The 17,595-nt window shown below is 47.4% G+C and overlaps 6 protein-coding genes across 7 annotated transcripts; 2 read left to right on the plus strand and 4 right to left on the minus strand.

Moving 5' to 3' along the window:
- Positions 1-1,084: 1,084 nt before the first annotated feature.
- On the minus strand, positions 1,085-5,235 carry LOC122620987 (conserved oligomeric Golgi complex subunit 1). Of its 2 annotated transcripts, XR_006326168.1 has the most exons (6): positions 5,028-5,235; positions 4,288-4,973; positions 3,118-4,175; positions 2,396-3,061; positions 2,100-2,162; positions 1,319-1,409 (listed from the first exon to the last, which is right to left on the minus strand). XR_006326168.1 is itself a non-coding variant. In XM_043798694.1 (5 exons), the coding sequence occupies exons 1-5, from the start codon at positions 5,159-5,161 to the stop codon at positions 1,290-1,292; spliced, it is 2,664 nt and encodes an 887-aa protein (XP_043654629.1). In that variant the 5' UTR covers positions 5,162-5,233; the 3' UTR covers positions 1,085-1,289. The 2 variants fall into 2 exon arrangements, 1 of the variants encoding a protein (XP_043654629.1); XM_043798694.1 differs by lacking the exon at positions 2,100-2,162 and having other exon boundaries at positions 1,085-1,409; positions 5,028-5,233.
- A 174-nt stretch (positions 5,236-5,409) lies between these two features.
- Positions 5,410-7,094, minus strand: LOC122620988 (short-chain specific acyl-CoA dehydrogenase, mitochondrial). Its single transcript, XM_043798695.1, has 3 exons — positions 7,003-7,094; positions 6,705-6,941; positions 5,410-6,522 (listed from the first exon to the last, which is right to left on the minus strand). Exons 1-3 carry the CDS (start codon positions 7,034-7,036, stop codon positions 5,549-5,551), a joined length of 1,245 nt encoding a protein of 414 aa, XP_043654630.1. The 5' UTR covers positions 7,037-7,094; the 3' UTR covers positions 5,410-5,548.
- A 1,092-nt stretch (positions 7,095-8,186) lies between these two features.
- Positions 8,187-9,842, plus strand: LOC122620839 (fibrous sheath CABYR-binding protein). Its single transcript, XM_043798492.1, has 4 exons — positions 8,187-8,463; positions 8,535-9,013; positions 9,070-9,150; positions 9,227-9,842. The coding sequence occupies exons 1-4, from the start codon at positions 8,280-8,282 to the stop codon at positions 9,758-9,760; spliced, it is 1,278 nt and encodes a 425-aa protein (XP_043654427.1). The 5' UTR covers positions 8,187-8,279; the 3' UTR covers positions 9,761-9,842.
- An 18-nt stretch (positions 9,843-9,860) lies between these two features.
- LOC122620840 (chymotrypsin-1) lies at positions 9,861-10,820 on the minus strand. The gene is made up of 3 exons (XM_043798493.1): positions 10,754-10,820; positions 10,084-10,679; positions 9,861-10,022 (listed from the first exon to the last, which is right to left on the minus strand). The coding sequence occupies exons 1-3, from the start codon at positions 10,818-10,820 to the stop codon at positions 9,861-9,863; spliced, it is 825 nt and encodes a 274-aa protein (XP_043654428.1).
- A 374-nt stretch (positions 10,821-11,194) lies between these two features.
- Positions 11,195-12,350, minus strand: LOC122622484 (chymotrypsin-2). The gene is made up of 3 exons (XM_043800936.1): positions 12,085-12,350; positions 11,422-12,023; positions 11,195-11,350 (listed from the first exon to the last, which is right to left on the minus strand). Exons 1-3 carry the CDS (start codon positions 12,173-12,175, stop codon positions 11,195-11,197), a joined length of 849 nt encoding a protein of 282 aa, XP_043656871.1. The 5' UTR covers positions 12,176-12,350.
- A 3,031-nt stretch (positions 12,351-15,381) lies between these two features.
- Positions 15,382-16,245, plus strand: LOC122621832 (chymotrypsin-1). The gene is made up of 2 exons (XM_043799822.1): positions 15,382-16,017; positions 16,078-16,245. Exons 1-2 carry the CDS (start codon positions 15,382-15,384, stop codon positions 16,243-16,245), a joined length of 804 nt encoding a protein of 267 aa, XP_043655757.1.
- The last annotated feature ends 1,350 nt before the right edge of the window (positions 16,246-17,595 follow it).

Below are 17,595 nucleotides of genomic sequence, written 5' to 3' on the forward strand. Positions count from 1 at the left end.
TCCCCTCCCCTTCCGCCATTCGCCATTCGCCGTTGGCTGTTGCGCATTTTGTGTTTTGCTCTCAACGTTTATTTTGGCCTTCTTTTTCTGGCCAAATGATTTAATTTCATGCATTTCGCTTTGCGGCAATGGTGCTGCTTATTAGTTGCAGTTTGCCAGCTGTGGCATAAGTTTACTCTAGCCAAAACCAACAGCAAGCACCGCAAACTAAACCAAATAAATAAAATAATTGCCTTTCCGAGAAGTTGATAGAATGGGTAAAAATAAAGGAGGCGGCGGCGGCGGAGGAGGAGGAGGTGGCGGTGGTGGAGGCGGCGGCAATGTAAGCAATATTTGTGTTATGCAACTTGCGTACTAATTGTGAGTCTAACTACTCGTAATCCTCATCTTAGTGCCGTTCAGTGCCCATTCAGCTCATGGTCCCAATAAACTTCTAAGTAGCAATTTAACAATATTTAACTTTAGCCTTACTTTTCCGCAATTTTAGAATAATTTGTTGTCCAACTTTATTAACAAAAATTTCTGCGTTTCCTGACCATTTATAAGAGCAATGCCGAATTAATGAAAATCTTTCATAGGTTGACTTGAAACTTTAAAATTAAACTTAAGATACATACTTAGTGCAACCTGTTTTGTTAGAACACAAATAAGGGACAGAAGATGATTACATTATCATTATGCGGATAATAGCCGCTGCTGTATGTAATTAAAGAATTTCTGGTCCTTTGAAATAAGGGTCTCCCCATTGCAATCCAAACCACTGGCACAACTAACCTTTTTCTCATTTACTGACTTCGCTGCGCAACCTTAAACAACCGTGGCTCGTTATTTGCTCGGTCCCAGCTCAAAGCGAAATCTTTCCGTGTTTCTTTGCCCACAGAAAAAGGGCGGCGGTGGTGGAGGCGGCGGCGGAGGTGGAGGTGGCTCCGGAAATAAAAACAAAGGCGGCGATGGAGGCGGCGGTGACAAAGGTGGAGCCAAGAAAGGACAGGACCAAAAGGCAGCCGCAGGCGGTGGCAAGAAGGGAGGCAAGAAATAGCAACCGTGGCAACATCAAAGCGCATTAAAAATTACAAATTTAGAGTTAAGTTGAAATTAAAAGTGATATCAGGGTGTATATTTCTATAATGTATGTGACTTTCTTACAATTACTGGGCGCTGCCCGCCTGCTCTACAAGTATGTTTGGATATAGGTTAAACATTTTGAATGCTCGGCTTAACAATGGTGCTCCGCGCTCCCATTTGCATTCCACTCGAATGCACTTCACAGGCCACTTGATTTGAATCCTCTAGCGAAACCACTCCTGGGACATCCCGAAGAAGGAAGCTGCGCTGGATTTGGATTTGCTGCTGTCTCCCTTGCGGGCTCCATTGCCACCCGACTTCCTCGTCGGCGTCGTTGTCGCCGTCTATGGGTGAAAGCAGAGATAGAGGGATAAAGAGAAATGTTATTAATTAATTAGTACTATTAATTGGTAGTTTGTCTGATTAATCTGTTAATTTGCCGTTGGTCTCTCAGATTTATCGCGAGCAACAAACAGCAACAAACAGCAGCAAATGGAAAGCAGACATAATTAGAGAACGATTTATACCGTCGGAGATCGCAGCTAATTACAAAACATGCGAGTAACGGCCAAGTAGCCACGGCCATAAATTAACATTTGCCCAGCGATTTGATTTCAATAATTGCAGCGATTCATTAATTAGCATCTAAGGCACTCGTATACGCGGCCGTAATATATACATAATCATTCTGCCGATGTTCTGGCCATCCACTTGGAAATTTCGGGTTGGGTTTCAAGCGAAACTTTTGCCAACCACTTGCGGGCGAAGTGGGGAGGAGCGGCTAGAAGGGGCGGCAGAAAGTTGCACCTAATTAAAATTTGTCTTGCGGCATTCTGGTTTATTTATTGCTGGATGGACCAAATTAGTTTAATTAAACTGCTGCTTCAGCTTGAAGAGGTTTCCAAATTTGGAAATGGAGCACCTAATAAGAGCAATGAGGCTATTATGCTCACTATTAATAAGTATTGGTTAAGCAATCAATATCATGCAGCATGCAAACGAGGAATGATAACAAAGTATCAACAATCAAATACCATTACTACCCAACCAGAGTAAATGTTGAAACTATTGGCTTAGCAATGCAATCAATAGAAATCCTAGGAAAGAAACATGGGAACGTAGCATTATGACTCCATAAAGTTGGTGAAAGATAAACGTAGATATATAGGTTAGGGCTGTCGAATTGATTCTTCAGCTAATCAGTTTCGAATAATAAATAGTAAAACATATAAGAGATTTGAAATCCAGAACAGGTGCTCAAATCTAATTAAAAATAATACTCTTGAAGCCAACGTCGACAGCCCTGTATATCTTCACTCTTTTTACTCACCTTCTCCACTGGCTCTAGTGCCAAAGATTTCCGCTCTGTGCTAGTAACTCTTCCGGCAGCTTGGGGCATCACAATGGGCAGCAAAGGGAACCACAGCGACGTAGATCCGGAGGAGCTCAAACATAGCACATTGGGATCTGACTCATGGGCCAACGAACTGGCAACTGTTGCTGCTTGACTGGGAGCAGCTGGCGAGGGTGTGAGCACTCCCAGTTCACCCTGCAGACGGCAAGCCGCCCGAGACACATGCGCGGTTATGTGCTCAGCAAACAGCTCGAAATCAAAGGGATCTATGCAGTCCCGCAGTTGGTTCTGCTGGGCGTGGATCTGGTCGTAGAGAGTCCGCTCCTCCCGAGAAATGGCGAACACACGCTCCAGGAACTTAAGATCAAAGTATAATTGCAAGGCAATATTCTGACTGGCTTTGGTGCATTCTGCGTGGCCCAATCCTTCGTAGTGGCAGAGCAGTTTTTCTATGAGGCGCTTAACAAATGCTTGCAATACCTTTGGTGGCAGAGTTTGGGGAACAACCACATTTAACGCCTGAATTAGCTGATGAAGATACGTCTGCAGGGAGAGTCGCGGCTGACTGGGGATTCGAATGGTTGACTGTACACTTTGCTCCTGGTCCTCGTCACGCTGTTCCAGTGTCAAAGTCTGCCAAAGCTGCTCAAGAATTTAATTAGGTTTCGTTGTAGACAAATTTCTTTTAATATAATTACCGCAAAATCGCTGAGAACCACTTCGTGATTAATGACCTTCGGCAGTTTCTCATCGCAATTGTGGCCGGCCAACACATCGTCAACAATAAGCAGCCAAAAGGATAGCATTTCCTCTTCGATAAGGCCGCAAATGCGCTGCCAATGCTCGATACCCATTCCTGCCGAATTGTCGGTCCACTGGCGCCAACTGGACGGCTGACAGAAGCACAGTTTTAAATTGGGGCACAGCTCCACTAAGGCGAGACTATTTCGCAAAGCCAGGAGCAGAGCAGGGCGTTCCCTTAGCTGTAGTCCTTTTAAGTTGGTCAAATACTCTGTCAACTGCTCCTCGGCCGTTTCGCGCAGAAACTCGATAAGTGAAACCTTGTCCTCAACTCTCGTCGTTGGTTCCTGTAACATAACATTCAGCTCTTGGACGATATTCGTAAGATGTGAGTCAAAACGCTTGCACAGTTCTATTGTAGCGCCATCGTAGCCCTTTGTCCTATTAGCCAGTCGCTTTGGTTGATCGCTGAGCGCTGCCGCCAAGCTTAAAGGCAAATCATCACTCTGCTCTCGCCAAATTTGTTGAGGCGGTTGCGACTGTCCGGATTCGATAAGCAAGAGTACTTGTTCGTAGGTCTGCTTCATAGCGGACGCCCAGCTGCTGCGAATGATCTCTCGCACTCTGGCGTTAATCAACGGCACGTACTTTCGGGCGTAGAAGTCTAACTGGCTATGCTTTAGATGCAGTTGCTGTTCTAGGCGAGCGAAGTCCGGTCGGCCATTAGTCCTGGCCGATGATTTGATGTCCTGGATCGTCTGCATGTTGCTGACTAATGCAAAGACTTGCTGCAAATGAGCCGCTGCCAAGGCATTCATTTTATCTAGCCATTGTTGGAGTGATGAACCCATCTGCTCAGGTGTTAGCTGAGGAACCTCAAATTGTGGCTTAAAACCGGCGATGATATCGGGTAAAAGATGGACTAGCTGGCGCTCGCTACTGTCCATTCGGTTGATGCTGGGTGGACACGTAGAAGAGGCGCAATCCTCCAGGCGACTAAAAAGAAGGCTATCACCTGTAGGAGAGAAAAGGCGATTATTCCAATAGTAGCTTGTTTCAATTAAAAAACTTCTAGATTATCTTAATTGAATCAGTACTTTTGTGCCTATATAGAAATGTCAAGTTACCCAAAAGACACTTGTCCAGCAGGTCTACGGTGCTGTTGAGCACGTTTAAGCTAGCGAGGATGCGATCCTTGACGCGACGTGGCTCCGATGGTCCGCTTTGCAGACAGTTCAGAAAGGCTGAAGAGCGCAGGTTCAAGAATGATTTTAGCACAGCACTGAGATCGCTTTTGTCTAGCAAGAGAAGGCTCTGCAGGCAGTCCACAGCCATTTCGGGAAGAAGTTCCTCCCTCTCCAGTGCAGTCAGTATGGCTTGTTTAATGGTCACGTGGAAGGGGCGCAGTATTTCCCATTGCTTGCGCGCAACAGGAAGTTTCTGCATCAGGGCACTCTGGCCATCCAGTTGCAAGCCTGTGCTTATGTGCCGACTGAAGATGAACAACTCGGTAGCGGCGTAGAAGCGATCATTGTCCAAGTGGGTCCAGATAAGTTCCGGCAGGGCAGTGAGTAACTTGATCTGAGCCATTGTACCGTAGTAGGTCTGCAGCTTCTTTCCGGCGTTCCTCTCCTGCAGTACGGCATCTTTGGCGCTTGCATTGACAGTACTCGACTGAAAACCCAGGAGTTGCTGCTCGTTAAGACTGCGGCAATTGGCTTGCACGTGTTGCACTTGCTCCATAAGTGTGCCGGCAGACGTTTGCATCGCCGCAATGGTGTCTGCCGCCTGCAGAAGATCCCGGTACCGCTCCCTTCAAGATTAAAAACGTTTATAGCCGCAGATGTGGATGTGCCACATCACTTACCCGACATGGGTGCGCAACTCCTCGCGCTTGTTCTCCACCACCGACAGGATCTTTTTGTGCACCGCGTCTATCTCGGACACGCTGTGCTGCTCAAACAGCGTGTCCACGTTCAGGTTTAACAAATTGGCCGTCATTTAATCGTAAAAGTGAGTTTTATTTAAATTGACGAAACAATAACAACGGAGCAGCTGTAATAAAATCGATTTACTTATCGATGATGGGCAATATCGATATTTTCTTTCGTGTAGCCGGTATTTTACTGTAAAATTAATGTTAGTTTACATTTCACTGTTGTTAGCAATGTTAAATATGCTGTTAGCGCAAGCCGTTACTTAATTCACTGGCGGTAAATATTTAATTCAATAATAAAGACATTTTTAAGTTCTGGTTTTAATGGTTTAAATTTACCTTTTTAAATGCATTTGTCTGGCATATTTAAACTAATTAACATATGTAACAAGGATAAGTGCAATAATTCGAATTTGTTTGGCAGCAGTAATGAAGAAATACCCACAAATGGTTCACTCCCTTCCCAGTTCCCGGAGTACTGCATTGGCGATCACAATTCTTTGGATTTCAGAGGTTCCCTCGTAAATCTCTGTGACGCGAGCATTCCGGTAATAGAGCTCTGCAGGCAGATCGGTGGTAAACCCCATACCGCCCAGGATCTGGATGCACTGGTGGGCACAATAAGTGGCGGCCTCGGAGGCATGCAGCTTGGCCATCGCCGCCTCCTTTGTGATGGGCAGCCCATTATCCTTCAGCCAAGCGGCACGCCAAGTAAGCAGCCTCGAGGTCTCCACCCGCGTGGCCATGTCGGCCAGCTTCTGCTGGATGAGCTGCATCCGTGCCAACTGCTTCCCGAAGGCCACCCTCTTCTGCGAATAGTCCACGGCCAATTCCAGGGCAGCTTGTGCGATGCCGGTGGCCTGGGCGGCTATACCGATCCTTCCACAGTCCAAGGACTGCATAGCGATCTTGAAGCCATCCCCGGGAGCTCCAAGAACCCGGGATCGCGGCACCTGCACGTCCTCCAGCACTAGCTGGCAAGTCGAAGTGGCCCTCATGCCCATTTTGCTTTCCTTCTTGGCAATGGTTAGTCCTGGAACATCCTTGGGCGTGAGAAAGGCAGTGATTCCCTTGTGTTTCAGGCTCTTGTCCACCGTGGCGAAGACGATTCCGCCGCTGGCCTCTTTGGAGTTTGATATCCACGCTTTGGTGCCGTTTATTTGGTAGCTGTCCTCTTGAAGCTTGGCCGTGGTGCTGGCAGCTCCTGCATCCGATCCGTTTCCGGGCTCCGATAATGCGTAGAAGGCGATGTGGTCACCCTGGGTGTAAGGCACCAGGAAATCCTGCTTCTGCTGCTCGGTTCCATGCTGCTGCACTGCACCCAGGTACAGATTATTCACGCCCATCACAATGGATACGGCGGCATCACCTCGAGCCACCTCCTCCATGCCAATCGCATAGGCCTGGTAATCCAGTCCGGAACCGCCTGAAAGATTAATAATGTATTAATGGCTTTTTTTTGGTATTATTTCAATTTGGATACAGTTTACATTTTGCTGGTAGTACGATCTATTTATATATAGTTTAAAAACTGATACCGATTTTATCTTCGTAATGTAAATATTTTTAATATTTAAAATAAGTATTAGTATTTAAATAAGTACTCACCATACTCCTCTCGCACTGCCACCGCCATGAGGCCAAGTTCTCCCAACCGCCGCACCTGTTCCGCCGGATAAAGCTCCTCCCGGTCATGGTGGCGCGCTTTGGGAGCCAGTTCCGCATTGGCGAAGTCCCGGCAAGTCTTCTGGAGAATCTGGTGGGTCTCGGAGAGGGCGGCCAGGCAGGCGATTCCCCGGTTTTCACCTCCAATCCTCCACACGCTGCATGCGCTCGAGCGTTGACCTGCGAAGACGAAGGCGGCAAATCGATCATCCAGGCAGCCGTGAATCACCCAGTTCCTCACCCAACGTCCGCGCCACTCTGATCAGCTGCTGCATTCCGTCGCCAACTGATCCCAAGCCCGTAGTGCCGATTGCGATCGAGGTAGTGAAAGCTTTCCCGTATTCGTCGGCGAGCCGATCGAAATACAACCGCGGAAAACAGCTTTTATACGCAGCTTTTGGAGGCGAAATGCATGGGAGGAGATTGTAAGGGGGTTCATTTTTAAATACCAAGCTTGTACACGATTTTTCAAATTTGTTCTTTTTAGTTGTTATTAATAAAATATATGAATTACACATTTTGTTTTAATTTATAAGTGATTTTTAACCTTTGTATTTTAAAATTTTTTTTAAAAAGAGTATTTTTGAATCGTGTTCGGATTGTAAAGCTAAACACCGCAGTCCCCACTGCGCACGCCACTGTTGCTTGTATATAGTGTTTTAACTATATATGTACATATGTACGTATGTATGTAGGATTACCTACCATAATCGAAAGTATTTTGTTTTGGCGCTAACTTTGTTAAATTACCAAGTTTCTGGGTTAAAGATCAGTTGAAAGGAAAGAAAAGGAAAGCAGTTCAATGGATTTTGATAAAGAAGAATCCAGCAAGAACCCCGTTGATTTCCTACACCGGCTGAATACAAAAGTAGGCAGTGCTAATTTCCGATACACACCCACTTTCGTTGAAAGGTACAAGGGTGCACTTTTACCTACATATATGAAACACAGGTACGATTTACCATTTATTCGCTTTACATATTACAAAGTAAGGGTGGACTTTGGGAATTCTCAGGGAAACGCGTAAATCTCCTTTATTAAAATATGTTTACCACATATAACGAATGGAGATCTCTGGGGATCATATTTTAAAACACTTCTCCTTTCTCACCTTCTTTTTTTTTTTATTTATTTTCTTTCTCATATAATGAAGTGCTCTTCCAGTAGCTGAGATTTTACTTGGCAGCATTTCTTAAAAGACTAGCATAATTTTGCACTACCCTTTGCTAGCGCCACCTAGGTCAAGTAAACGAAACTAAAAATTTTACATTAGCGAGTTAGTTTGCAACCATTCCGTGTAAAATACATTGTAGGGCGCTGTAAATTATTATTTCTTCGGGACCAATTCTAAAATATACATTATTTTTACAATTCCCGAGGTTCATCCAGGTTCATCGTAGTAGCCCGGATAAAAGGGCATTTCAAAACTTATCATTTCCGAATTATCATATTCTTCGCAGCCGAACCGTTGACTGTTCAAAATTATAGAAATTTGCATCATACTTCCAACAAATAAAGATGAATTACCTGATTCAGCGTGGCAGGATGCGCCAACAGGCGATTAATGTTCCGGAGGGCCTGCCGGAACTCCTTTCAGATGTTACACGAGAGGTGCTAAGATGTCAGCCGAAGAAGGAGTGTCTCTGCCAGTTCATCATCGACTATCTGCATTCGTTGATCGTGACCAGGGAAAAGGCTATGGGTAAGTAATCATCAGATGCAGCGTGTAGAAAGTATCCACATTTTCATTTCGTATTCCCATCTTTTGTTTAGTTGCCAAGACCATTTTGGACCGTTCTCTTCGCCAGGTGGACAGCATAATATCGGACCTCTGTATCTGCGACCTCTCCAAGGAGAAGTCCGAGTTGATGGGCCAGGTTATAGAGGACTGTTTCCGCAACTTCCTCGAGAAACGGCGCTGCGAGATGCGGCGCGGCAAGCAGGCGATCAACTTCGAGGATGTGGACATCCTGGAGGAGCTGCTGCAAAAGTGCAAGTTCACCGACGAGGAGCTGGTAATGTCACGGCCGGCCATCGAGAGTGCCTACAAGCGCTTCGTGGACGCCTATATGTCCGCTGAACGTGGAGCCGATGGGACGGAGCTGTTATATCAGTACTTCCGGGACAGGGAGCTGATGCGCATCAATGAGGCCATGCGCACCCAGGCAGCCATCACGATCCAGTCGGCTTGGCGTGGATACTGGGTTCGCCTCCAGTTCCCGCAAGAAGTTTGCGTCTGCGTCTGCGCAACGGTAAGTGAATCTTCTTTTAACAGGCTGCCATGCTGTTTGTGACTTGAATCCATCAGGAAAAAGTGGACAATGAGGAGGAACTGCGCAGGGAAAATGCAGCGAGCGTTCTTCAGAGATTCTTCCGCAAGGTCATGTTGGTATGTAACAAAAGCTCAAAAGGAGAAAGTATCCTTGCACCCTGCTGAATTTAAAAACATATAACCAAATTTGCAGCGCGTTGCTACCAAGCCAATCGTAGACCCCTGTGCCGAACCCACGGATCCCACCGAACTGGAGGCGACCTCTTCCCCGGATACAGCAAGGGATGGCTATGATGACGTAACTCTTGCGACAGCCCCGACAACTGGTCCAGGAACTGCTGCGATGACTGCCGTTCCAACACCACCGGCAACAGCTACCGGAACTGCTCCCGGAACCGTGCCGCCATCTGAACCGGGCACTGCTCCGGCCACGGCCAGAACTTCGGGCACCAATTTAGCAGAGCCAGCAGCTCAGGATGAGGCAGCGGAGGCCCAGCCAGCTGCAGAAGCTCCTGCAGCAGAGGCGCCTGCGGATGAAGCACCACCTGCTCCAGCCGAGGAAGCTGCACCACCGCCCCCAGAAGAGGCTGCACCTGAAGCCGCCGCAGAAGCGGCACCACCTCCACCAGAAGAAGTGGCGGCACCACCGCCCGCGGAGGAGCCCGCTCCCGCAGAGGAGGCTGCTCCAGCCGCAGAAGAAGCTCCCCCAGAAGAGGCGGCCGAGTAGATGAAACCTTGCTGTCTTTATTAGTTTTGTCTTAGTTGTTAAATTGATGTTATCTGCAAGTGAATAAACTGATCGAAAAGGGCTGGCATCCTCTTCTCCTTCACGACTCCATTTGATTTCCTATCCAGTTACTGAAGGTAGACACCCTGGTGTAGACATCCGGAGAGATGTACAGACCACACACCACCAAGCCGTAGGACACTATGCCCACTTGCTGTAATCCACTTGTCGACTGCATTACCAGAGGACCGCCAGAGTCACCCTGAAAATAAGGTAAAATATATTATTATTTCATGTTGACATTGTACTATCTCCTAACTCACCGAGCAGGCTCCCCTGAAAGGACCCCTGGCGCAGATCTCCGTGTCCGTAACGCTCTCCATGCCGGCATTCCGGCACTCAGTGTTCGAGATCGTGTGGTAACTCATACGCTGCAGAACATTGGGATAGTTCACATTTTCCAAGAAGGGAAAGGGCACTGGTAAGCGGAGACCCCATCCCGTCAGGGTCACTGGAACTCCACCGCCGACGAAGTCTTTGCCCTGAGATCGATACTCAATTGCACTAATGGTGGAGTTGTTCAGTTTCAGCGGAGGATTGATGGACAGCACGGCAAGATCGCTGGTAACCAGTTCCTGATACTTGGGATGTATACTGTAGGATAGCACCTGGGAGCGAGAACCCTTCTCGTTCAGACCTCGAATTCCGGCCACCACCGACATGCGACTGGCATTGAGGCCCTGACAACAGTGAGCAGCAGTCAGGATGCGATTGTCGGCGATGATGGATCCACCGCAGAAGTGCATCTGACCACCGCGGGTTCTGTACTGCAGGGAAACCTGGTAGGGCACATGTTCTCCAGGTGGAATATCAGCGCCTCCAACAATACGATGAGGAGTATACCCACTGGGTTGACGAGCTGGTACAATATATACTCGTAATATATTTCTGTTACAAGGGAATTCTGAATTATTAATTCCAATTGAAACTCACAATTCAGTCTTCCGAAGACTCCTCCCACCGTAATTACTCCGATCAGTAGTAGTTCAGTTAGACCCATCGTAGTTTGGATAATGCCACTGGCTGTGCACCTGCCACACTTCTTAAATAGGAGCTTAGCCCCCATTGGAAAGATAATTTGCATATGTATCGCAAACTATCTGGGTCACCTTGGCTACTTGGTTATGCCATTATATTTGATCTTGAAATTGAAATTATAATGAGAGCTTCTGCTGGTAAAGTAACCCAGTTACCTGGTTTGCAAATATCTAATTGCGAATTTGGGAGGAATTTTTACGGACAAAGATAACTGACTAATTAAGCTGACTAATTAGTAAAGAGTACCTATAGTTTGTTGGGGGTTTTCAGAATGTATTTGAATAAATCGAGATTCATATTCCAATATTAATTTGACAATTTATATCTGAAATCGCATTAAGCCATTATTTCCTTAATCCAGCCGTCAAACATGGACACTCTGGTATAGACATCGGGGTTGTTCGAGGCGCAGAAAGCAGTTCCATAGGAGACGACGCCCACCTGTTTATAGGACTCGCCGCTTTTCATCACCAGAGGACCGCCAGAATCGCCCTAAATTAAATAATTTTTTAGTACAAAATTAGCTAACATCATTGAGGTATTCACTTGAATATACTACTCACATTACAGGCTCCCTTGCCAAACCTCTCCAAGGCGCAGATCTCGGTGTCGGTCAGCTGGGTCATCGTCTCCTTGCACTTGGAATTGCTCAGGGTCTTGTAGGTGAGTTTCTGGAGTACAGTGGGGTATTTGGCGAACGGACCTGTGCCGAAGTGGAAGACAGAACCCCATCCGGTGAGGAGAACCTCCTGATCGGCACCTACGTTGTCTGATCCACTGACGTCAATGGTGGACACTCGCTTCTCGTCCAGCTCAAAGGGCGGGTCGATCTTGAGGATGGCAATGTCGCTAGTCACCAACTCCTGGTAGTTCTCGTTCATCTCGTACGACTGCACCTGAGATCGGAAGCCGGAGCTATCGTTGAGATCCCTAATCCCAGCCACAACGCTAATTCGACTGGCATTCTGGCCATTGACGCAGTGGGCAGCGGTAAGGACGCGATTTGGAGCAATCAGGGATCCACCACAGAAGTGTCGCATCTTTCCACTGCGGGTAAGAAACTGCATGGACACCTGGTAGGGAACATATTCATCCTCGGGCACATCGTAACCGCCAACCACTCGCTCCTGCGAATTAAGGTCCGCCTCCTCGAAATACTTGTCCACTGGGATAATCGTGGAATAAAGCATACAGTACTCTTTGGTTAAGCTATAAATTTCACTTACAATCGATGACATTGCCCATGGGTTTGCCTTTCACCCCATCCAAAGCCAATAAAGCTGTAAGAACTAGCACAAAATAAGTTACTGCGTTCATGGTTAGACTGAGCCTGAATCTAGCAGTGCACCCGAGGTTTATATAGCCATGCCAGAGTCCCAATTAATTGGGGCTTTTCGTTCTGCTCGATTCATTTGAATTTTATCAAGTGCAGCTGTGGGCGGTCGTCCCACCTCATGTAATGGGTTACAAGGTCGCTGGGCAGCGATAGCAATGTCTAGGCGATAGGAACCGACAGTTGGTGAGGGGAGTCAAATGGGACTGGTAGTGGTGTAAGCCAACTAAGATTTATTTCACTCTGAGGGTAACCTGAACAGGTTATATAGACACTTCCTTTCCTTAATCGCAGCGTAAGTCCCCTCTATACATCATGTAAAGATCCGTGGTGATGAGTGAGCTTCCTCGATTCCCAAGAATAACACCTACGCAAGTTGGGGCAGAGTCACTAAAAGAATCAGCAGCGGAATAAGAGGCAGCCCACTAACCAAGAGCTACTCCTTTCAGACCGATCTGCCTTCGAGTTTTAATCAGCGAATAATTTAAATATTCCGATTAAACAAGCCCCTGCCACGGCAGCGGACATTTCTTTTAATTCATTGTGCGGACATGGAGACAAGGAGACCTGCCGCTGGCAATCAGCACCTTGGACACCTTGGGCACTTCGGAGGCGAATGCAGTTTGAGTTTCGAGTGCAGACAGGAGCTCCGGGCCATCCACATGTTCGATGCAAATCAGACTCCATTGCTGCCTCGAGTTCTGCCTCAATTGCTGCTGCCAATGCTTCTTTCATGGGCGGGCCATGGAGCGCTATCTGGTCCACATTCGGAGTCAGATGTGTCAGTTCCTGGGCTGATTGCATCCAGCTAATGAATCATTTCGGCTGTAGCTGGATAGGACCGAGGAACCTCAACTGTGTGTGGCGCACAGGCGCGAATTAATTATGCACACCTCTCGGTTTCGTGGCCTCTCGGTTTCCTTCTCCCGCTGCTCCTCCGTTTGCATCCTGGCTGCTGTTGAGGTCTTGATCTTTGGACTTCTGTGTTAATTGTCCTGCGCTGCGATGCAGCGCCACGAAGCTGCGAGCCAGCGAACCGATTTGAACCCGAAATGGCTTTATTATATCGCCAGAGAGCGAGACTCCGTCCACAGGATGTGTCTGGGGATCTGAATCCGACTCTGGCGCCTGTCGTGTTGCCTCCTGCCTCCACTTGTTAATTGGACCACCCTGTCACGGCATGACTTATCTGCAGACTTTATGCTTAATTCCCGCCTCTAATTTGCATGTGGGCTTGGTGCGTCTGCAGGGACTTAAGGCTGACGGGTTAATCCTTGTGTTAACTCATTAGGCTTTGTTCTAGCTGGCAAAATTTAATCAAGAAAAATACACACCAAGAAGTTTGTTATACATTTTTATTAAATCCAAAAAAAGGAACATTTGATTACACATTCGAACTAAATTACAGTAATGCCAATTATAAAGAACATCTATCATTGGGAGTATTAGGTATCAGGAAGTAATGATTGTATAAGTTATATAAATTGAAACACATATTTTCCTAAAACTACAACCACTTTGCATTATAAGCTGCCGAACACTTTCGAGTTTGCACAACCAGTCGTCACAGAAACCCGCTTTAATGATGAAGACCAGAATCGCAGACGATGCTCAAAATTCCCACTAATAAAGTGCACTTTAATCATTTCATCATCAGCAGTGTTCCCGAGACCATATGCTCCTTGTGAAGGGCTGGCGGATCGGTCCGGTGTTAACAAGATAAGCATCCTGCCCGTCGGCTCCGACGGGACGCCATCATTATTATGACATTTTGTTTGATTGCCTGCCCCGCTGGATGGCCCTGCTTCTGGGCCATGTTCGCCAGTTGACCAGTTGACCAGTTGGCCAGCCAACTTCTGTAGAATTGTGCGTGTGGCCCAGAAGAACTGGCCACATCCGATGTGGGCATTCATTCTCGGTGCAATTTTTATGGGCTTTTTGTTTTCGGGACTTGTGTTCTTGTTTGTCTCTTTGCCGCCAACGTCTTCAGCTTGATTTATTGACCGAGTTCATAAAGCAGAGCCGCTGGTTTTATGATCTGTTCGGAGTGGGAGAAGTTGCATGTCATGTGTGTACGTACCAGGCTTAAAGTACAGTAGCAGCTCAGGAAGAGAACAGCTAGCCATGGGGATTTTAGGGTCAATCAAAACCAGGTTGGAAAAACATTCCTCTGCATCGACTTGTATGCAAATGATTATGACTGATCCCCATATAAACGAACGGGATCAGCCTTGTTAGCCGAATGAGTTTTCCGCTTCGCAGGCAATTAATTTTCGCACTCGGCGGCGAGTGGAAAATTAATTGCGTGTTTTGCATAATCAGTAAATTGGTCGTTTATTTTAGTACTTAATTTGCCCAGTATCGCGCCACAAGGAGCACCTCGGTCTCCCAGCGAATCACCCACTCCACTCCACCCCATCCCACTCCATCCCACTAGTATTATAAATTATGACTGTGGACCCCTACACAAGCAGCGATCTGGCATTGGCTCTGCGTCGGAGCATTGGCAAATTAAACAGATTCTTATTTGCAAATCAGATAAGAGATCATGCCACGGAACAGCGGCCAGATACGAATTCGCATTCGCCCAGATAAACAGATACTGATACGGTTGTGGCTAGAGCTGCCTTAATATTTATCGGTCGCGTGAGCGTGTTACCTAATTGATGACAACAGGTAGGCGCTTCTGTCAAGCCCAGTTTTATGATGGCATCCGAGGATCGCATCCCGGCCAGCTTATGATAACCAGGCACGCAAGGCGACAACTGGGCAGCTTGGAGCGGAGCAGCAGGAGATCCCAATGGACTACTGTTTGGTCCAGAATTTTTGAAAATGCTATAAATTACTTTGAGCTAACCTTTAATTATATTTCGTTATTAAATATAAAATTAATTACGTTTTTTACATAATAATGTTTGATACAATAATGTTTAAAATCTTTCTGGTATCTTAATTGCTAGGTGGAGAATTTTGGTTCAGTGTACATAAACACATAAGTGTTATTTGTAGCAGATATTCGGGAAAGGTCACCCAAATTCAGCCCACATTGCATTTCAAGATCACCAGAATTTACATGTTTGCATCGCCAAATAAATGATAAGGCCGTTCTGCATGGAGATGTATAAAATGGATGGGTTGCAGTGGAATGCAATTCACTCGCAATACTTTAAACGTGATATCGTATTTTAAAATGTTAACACTTCGTCTTTTCTGCATGCTGTTCATCCTTCGGCAAGGACTAGCTGACGTGGTGACCCCGACAACCGAATCTCCCAACAGGATTAATGGTGGGCAGCGGGTGAACGAGACGGTGCCCTTCCAGGTGTCCTTGCAAATGCAGCGACGTGGACGCTGGCAGCACTTCTGTGGAGGATCCATCGTGAGCGGCCAGCACGTCCTTACGGCGGCCCACTGTATGGAGAAGATGAAGGTCGAGGACGTTAGCGTGGTCGTTGGGACGCTGAACTGGAAGGCCGGTGGACTACGTCACCGGGTGGTGACCAAGCACGTCCATCCCCAGTATTCGATTAGTCCTCGGATCATCAACGACATCGCCCTGGTCAAGGTTACTCCGCCGTTTCGCCTGCAGCGGTCCGATGTCAGTACCATCCTTATCGGTGGCTCGGATCGCATTGGCGAGAAGGTTCCCGTCCGCCTCACCGGCTGGGGATCCACCACTTCATCCACTTCCTCGGCGACTCTGCCGGATCAGCTGCAGGCCCTGAACTATCGCACCATCTCGAACGAGGATTGCAACCAGAAGGGATTTCGGGTGACTCGGAACGAGATCTGCGCCCTGGCTGTCCAGGGCCAAGGGGCATGTGTGGTGAGTAAATAAATAATAGTTTTGTGCTAAGCGGAATCAATAATGATTTCCTAATTTTAGGGCGACTCTGGGGGACCCCTGATTAAGCCTGGTCTGCAGCCGCACCTAGTGGGAATTGTCTCGTACGGATCATCCACCTGTGCCCAGGGCAGACCCGATGTCTACACGCGGGTGTCCAGTTTTCTGCCCTACATCAGCCAGGTGATCAACCAAGACTTGGCCCAATAAATACCCAACTGTATCGCATAAATAAACCGAGCCTCTGCCCGAACTTGAGTGAATTCCTCGAAGTCTTGCATTCTTGGTCACATGCCCCCACTTTCTTCGCTTTGGCGACTAATTAAAAATCTTGTTCAATATTCGCCACAGCCAGAGGGAGGGAGGGCGGAGGAGTTCGGTAGTCCGGGTGTCTTGGTGTCTGGGTGGAGTCCACAGAGTCGCCTCGCCATCTTCGTGGTCTAGGCTTGGCCCGACTCCAGCGAATACTTGGGCTGCCGCCTGCCAGGGCGACCATGATAAATGCAAAAAGCAATTTATCGCGCATTTAACTCAATTCAGTTTCTTTATGGCAGCGGGATGTGGATGCGAGCATGAGGATGTGGAGACGTGGGGATGTGGAAATGTGGAGCCGGAGCGGTTGCTCGATGGAGCCTGCCACAAAGTTTCGCTGACACGCACACTGTTTTGCGAACTCTGGACTCCTCACCAAAGACCGGGCCTTGTAATTCGATATTAGATTTTATGCGCGACAAATACGAAGTGCAAACATTTTTATGTTCCCGCCGTTTCTATGCTGCAATTGGTATACCACACATATATACATATACATATATATATGTGTATATATAAAGTGGAAACGATTTGACGGGGCGCCGACTTTGACTTTAGCTTTAACTTCGGTCTGGGCGCGACTGCGGCTGTGTAATTAGGTTCAAATAATGTGGAGCTCACGCCTCTTCGCGCCACACTAGTCAGCAAGGTATTCCAGTTCAGAGAGCCGCAAAAGCAGGAGGCTCCTGCCGAGGACCCCAGTTTGCCAGCAGAGTGCCCGTCTCCTAGCTCGTTTCACGCTCTCAATTTAGTGGATCAAAGCTCGCCACGCTCTGCGAGCCTAACGCGGAAAATCTGGCCCCAAATGAACTCCCATACAGACGGCTGGCAGCGGGTCAAATGCGCATAAGACTAAACCTAAACCTAAACCAAAACCAAAACCAAAACTCCAGCCACCCATCTCAACGCATCGCATTCTGAGGGAATCTGAGTCTCCCCGGGCACCGGGCTCAGCATATAAATTCATTTAGATCAATCAATTCAATTTGTTTGTCAATAAGCCCTAAATGAGTATTTCATTTAAACAAATTAAAATTCGACCCATTCGGAATGCCAGAGGCTGCTCGGACTCATCCCGCAGCAATTAAAATTGACGCGACACACTCGATTCCCTGATTTCTTAAACGAGCGCAATGGAAACACATATAAATACGGCTGGACTTTGGCTCAGACCGAGACCCAGACCCAGACCCAGACCCAGATCTAGATCCAGACCCTGGGACCCAGAGCCGTCGCCAGAGATCCAGA

This window comes from Drosophila teissieri, chromosome 3R (genome assembly GCF_016746235.2).
Source record: "Drosophila teissieri strain GT53w chromosome 3R, Prin_Dtei_1.1, whole genome shotgun sequence".
Taxonomy (NCBI): Eukaryota; Metazoa; Arthropoda; class Insecta; order Diptera; family Drosophilidae; genus Drosophila; species Drosophila teissieri.